Source organism: Lipotes vexillifer, unplaced genomic scaffold, assembly GCF_000442215.2.
Source record: "Lipotes vexillifer unplaced genomic scaffold, Lipotes_vexillifer_v1.1 scaffold36, whole genome shotgun sequence".
Lineage (NCBI taxonomy): Eukaryota > Metazoa > Chordata > Mammalia > Artiodactyla > Lipotidae > Lipotes > Lipotes vexillifer.
The window spans coordinates 4,218,837-4,223,369 of record NW_006792448.1 but is presented as its reverse complement, the minus strand read 5'-3'; the positions used below and the strand labels follow the sequence as shown (position 1 = coordinate 4,223,369).

The 4,533-nt window shown below is 45.0% G+C and overlaps 1 protein-coding gene across 2 annotated transcripts in view; it reads right to left on the bottom strand.

Moving 5' to 3' along the window:
• Positions 1-2,696: 2,696 nt before the first annotated feature.
• Positions 2,697-4,533, bottom strand: part of HDHD2 (haloacid dehalogenase like hydrolase domain containing 2) — a 26,277-nt gene continuing 24,440 nt past the window's right edge. For both annotated transcript variants that reach the window (XM_007465609.1, XM_007465608.1), the window contains exon 6: positions 2,697-4,065. In XM_007465609.1, coding sequence (XP_007465671.1) covers positions 3,962-4,065 — 104 coding nt within the window. In that variant the 3' untranslated portion in view covers positions 2,697-3,961. The remainder of the gene's footprint in view (positions 4,066-4,533) is intronic.

Here is a 4,533-nt window from a genome sequence, read left to right as displayed (position 1 = left end):
TAAAAATATTTGGGAGACTTCCCTGGTGGCACAGTGGTTAAGAATCTGCCTGCCAATGCAGGGGACACAGGTTCAAGCCCTGATCTGGGAAGATCCCACATGCCGTGGAGCAACTAAGCCCGTGAGCCACAACTACTGAGCCCGTGCACCACAGCTACTGAAGCCCGTGTGTCTAAAGCCTGTGCTCTGCGACAAGCGGAGCCACTGCAATGAGAAGCCCACGCACCAAAACGAAGAGTAGCCCCCGCTCGCCGCAACTAGAGAAAGCCCGTGTGCAGCAACGAAGACCCAACACAGCCAAAGATAAATACATAATTTAAAATAAATATTTGGTTTTCTCAGGCACATCAGCCAATGAAACAAACGGGCATTGAGATGTGTATGACATTAAACACAGGAAAAAGATATCAAAATCTGTTTCATCTTAACAGATGCGGTTTGAATTATGATAAACGATTTCTGGTGCTCTGGCACCTCGCCTCTCAAGGACAGCAGCATGCTTTGGGTAGTAGGTCTTGATGGCTGGTGTAACACAAAGTCAGCAAAGGCCCTGTGCATTTACGCCGGGAAAGGCCTTTTTGACTTATGTCAAAGAAACTCAATAACGCAAACATGGCTCTATGCAAACAACTGCTAACAGGACGAAAGTACTCTGCTGCCCAAGGCAAGTGTTTTAATGAAACAGATCAGTGTAGTTTTAAAAATTCTTTATTATAGGTGCCCAAGGACTTCAGTTTCATCCAACGTGAACCACCACTGATCCAAAACCAACAACATAGTGCAGGTGTGTTTTGACTTTCCTAACCAACTCGCTCCTGTAATTTTTCAGTGTGGGGTTAAGAGTGAGGTGACAACACTGTCACTCCAGGGCAGTTTCTGATACCCACAACCGCAGGTGTTTGATGGAACCGTCCCTAGGGAGGTGGGCCAGCCCCCTTCTCCTTTCCAGGCATTACAATCCACTCCGCTCAGGTAGAGTGGTGGGTAGGTAGAGCCACTGCAGAACTGGCTGATTCTGGACGTGTGAGACTGAAGTGGGTGCAACAACCTTGTCTCCCCACCAGCCTGGTCCTTCGCCCTCCTCCACGCCCAGCTCACAGATGCCCAATAACCGCCTCCTGACAATGGGCATTCTCTAATGCCCTTTCAAGTCCTAAGATGTCACTTGGTCCCTTTTCTGGGGCCAGGACAGGATTATAGTAAAGCTGGCACAAACACTATCCTTGGGGTCAGTACCACAAGACAGCCCCTGAAATGTAATGGCTGGAAAATAAAGTCCTTTACGTACTTCGGTTATTCAGTCTCCTCCGTGAAGCCCAAGGCAAACCAACCAGCTGAGCTGGGAATGTTTACAGTAACCTCGACCTAAACCAAGATTTCTATTTATCCTCACAAACTTCATACCGTGGACAGGTCAGTTAGAAAGTCCTATATAATGTTTATTAAGTAAATAAAATAGCCAACTAAGATTTTAATGGCCTAGAGGTCCAAGCGAGAATGGAGGAAAGTAGAGCAGCCGTTTCTCTTGGCTGGCTTGTTACACGCAGCTGGACTACCCCCTCCTGCCACTCACCCATCAGTGATGTCTACAGCTTGGCTTTAGCTCTAACATGTCTCCAGAGCATCAGAGCCATTATTTAAGGGCCTAACGGGCCTCCCCTATGAGCAGCAAAGTCTAAAATGAAACATTTTCTCCTCCCTACCCACAGCTATACCCTCTAGCATTCAATTCCTATAATATTTACAGCTAATTTTGAGTTGTCTGGTGACGGCCTGAGTGCCCATCTGTGTTGTAGCACAGACAGAGTCCTGTATGGTGGGGAGAAGAGACATTTGAAGACCTAAGTATAATCTAACAACTGCTCCATGGCACGAAGGAGGGAACACTTCGCTCCATCCTGTGGTCAGGGCCACGTCACAGAGAAGGGAGACACAGAGTCTGCACACTGCCTTGGGTATTCTCCTTAGATCCTCACCTAGTAAGGACCCTCCAGGCAAAATCCTTCTCTTAAATGTTTATTTCCTAGCAGGCACTTCGCACACAGCAGCTAGCAAACCCTTGATAACGCCTGGGCTAAGGAATCAGTGGCCCAGGTGCCGGGGAACAGGCCACTGGTGTACACGCCCAGCAGGCCCTCTTGCCTGCACGGTGTACACGCCCAGCAGGCCCTCTTGCCTGCACGCTGGGCTTTTCTGTGTGGCTCCGGCCTGAAGGAATTTAAATGTAGCAGAATGTCTCTCTTTTTTAAATTCTCAGGAAGACTTTCCCCACTGAACTGACTGTGGAGATGAATTCTACCAACCTTTTCCGGATTGTTAAATGCAGATACTCCTGCTACATCTGTGTCATCATCGCAAACAGGCAACACTTAACATTCGTCCGATTCTATTTAAAGTCCTTGATATACGGGTTGTGCATTTAACCCTCACAACAAGCCTACGTGGTGGGGTATCTCCACTTTACAGAGAAGGCAAAGGAGGCAGGAGTGGCTAGGGGAGTTGCCCCAGGTCACTGAAGGGAAGTGCTGGCCAGGCTCCCTGCTCTGTGCCCCAGTCAGTCACTGCACTCCTCCTCCTGATCTGGGGTTGTGCCCTAGCACATCTGTCTTCTGCACTCTAGGATCGTAAGGATAGGTTGGGGCATCAGCAAAAACAAGAAAAGTGTTCACCAAACGACCAGAAGGAGAGGAAGCGGCCATTTATTTAGCTTTGCTCCCTCCCATCCAAGACCAAGCTGATCTCTAAACAAGCATCAAAACCCAAAGCTCATTAACACTGCTGTGTGCTTCAATAAGGTGAGCACCATGATAATGGACAATTACAAGCTAATAATCCAGTGCCCAAGAGCCCAGTAAAACAACTGCAAAGGCCCAGGATCATCACAGTATGCAAATGCACTAAGAAAATCACTACCTATTTAGTCCCCTTCATTTTGGTGGGTTTAACATGAGAAGAAGAATCCGTGCTGCAAGACGAGATTTCATTTTACAGCCGTAGTAACCAAGTATATAAGTGCTTGAATCTGTCCCAATAGCTTCTGAAAGATTTTCCCCATAGTGTCAGAGGCAAAAATAATGAAATCTTGCAAATGTACAGTTAATAGGACCCGGGTGGACACTAGCCTCAAAAATGCATGGTCTATAAGACATTAAAGCCTTGATTTTAGTTTCTGCACTGTTCCTGTTAATAACAATGTCTAATTAAAACATCTGTAAAATACTGATAGTTTTTACATAAAATTTCCAAAACAACTGTTACACAGTATAATAGGTATCTGCAATGAATAGGTTATTAATGGAAATATTATTTTAAATTAAAACCAGGTTCTAAATTTAAATTACTCATCTCTGGCTAACGAAGAGAAAAAGAAGTCACCCATGCTGCGAATAATACTGTAGCTAATCTAGTTTTCAACATCTGTTAAAGCAAATTCACTCCTTCACTTGGGCTAAAGGACACTTTATTCTGCTTCTTCTGTCCTGTACCCTACTTGGCACTTCTGATGGATTTCACAGTTGAACTCAATATTAAAACTACAGCCTAATGCACTTTTCAATGCAGTACTTTATAACTTAAAAAACACCATTCAACTTTATTCAGAGTCTGAACCCCTCCAATTTACCAGCGAGGAGACAGCAGAGAACAGGCTCCCTGCAGGAGACTCTTCCCCAGTGCCACTAACCTGATGAATATTTTAAAAGGAATGGCACAAAATCTCAGCTTTCCCTTTCTTTGGATCTCATCTTCTTTTACGGAAAAAAAAAACAAAAGGGATTAGCCAGGCTTTGTGTCTGGCTGCAATTCAATACCTTTCTTTCTAATTACTGCCCAATAAAAGAGGGTTAAATGGTGACGGGGCTGAGTGGTCTCTGCCTGTCATTAAGTGGCATTAAGTTGTTGAGGGATTCTTTCCAGACAATGAAAAGCTGCGTTTCAAGTTGCTTCTGATTCACATAATGGTTCACAGTAGATGCTGCAGAATGTGGTCCACGGCATGAGGGAAGCTGTCGCAAGTTAAGTAAGGAGCTGGATTAATTTTTTCTTCGTCTGCTGCTTGATATTTCCCTGAAATGAAAGTAAAGCCAGTGACAAAGCCAGAGAGAGGCATGGACACATATACACTACCAAATGTAAGGTAGTTAGCTAGTGGGAAGCAGCCGCATAGCACAGGGAGATCAGCTTGGTGCTCTGTGACCACCTAGAGGGGTGGGATAGGGAGGGTGGGGGGAAGGGAGATGCAAGAGGGAAGAGATACGAGAACACATGTATATGTATAACTGATTCACTTTGTTATAAAGCAGAAACTAACACACCATTGTAAAGCAATTATACTCCAATAAAGATGTTAAAAAAAATAAAATACAAGAAAAAAAAGAAAAAAGAAAGTAAAGCCAGTGAACAAAGGCTACTGGTAGAACACCAGATGAATCACACCCCGTGAGCACCTGGGACACGAGAGACCACCCTAATAATGATGAGAGAATCAAGGTCTCCACAGCTCCCAAAGCACCTTTTATCCAGGCTTCAGGAATG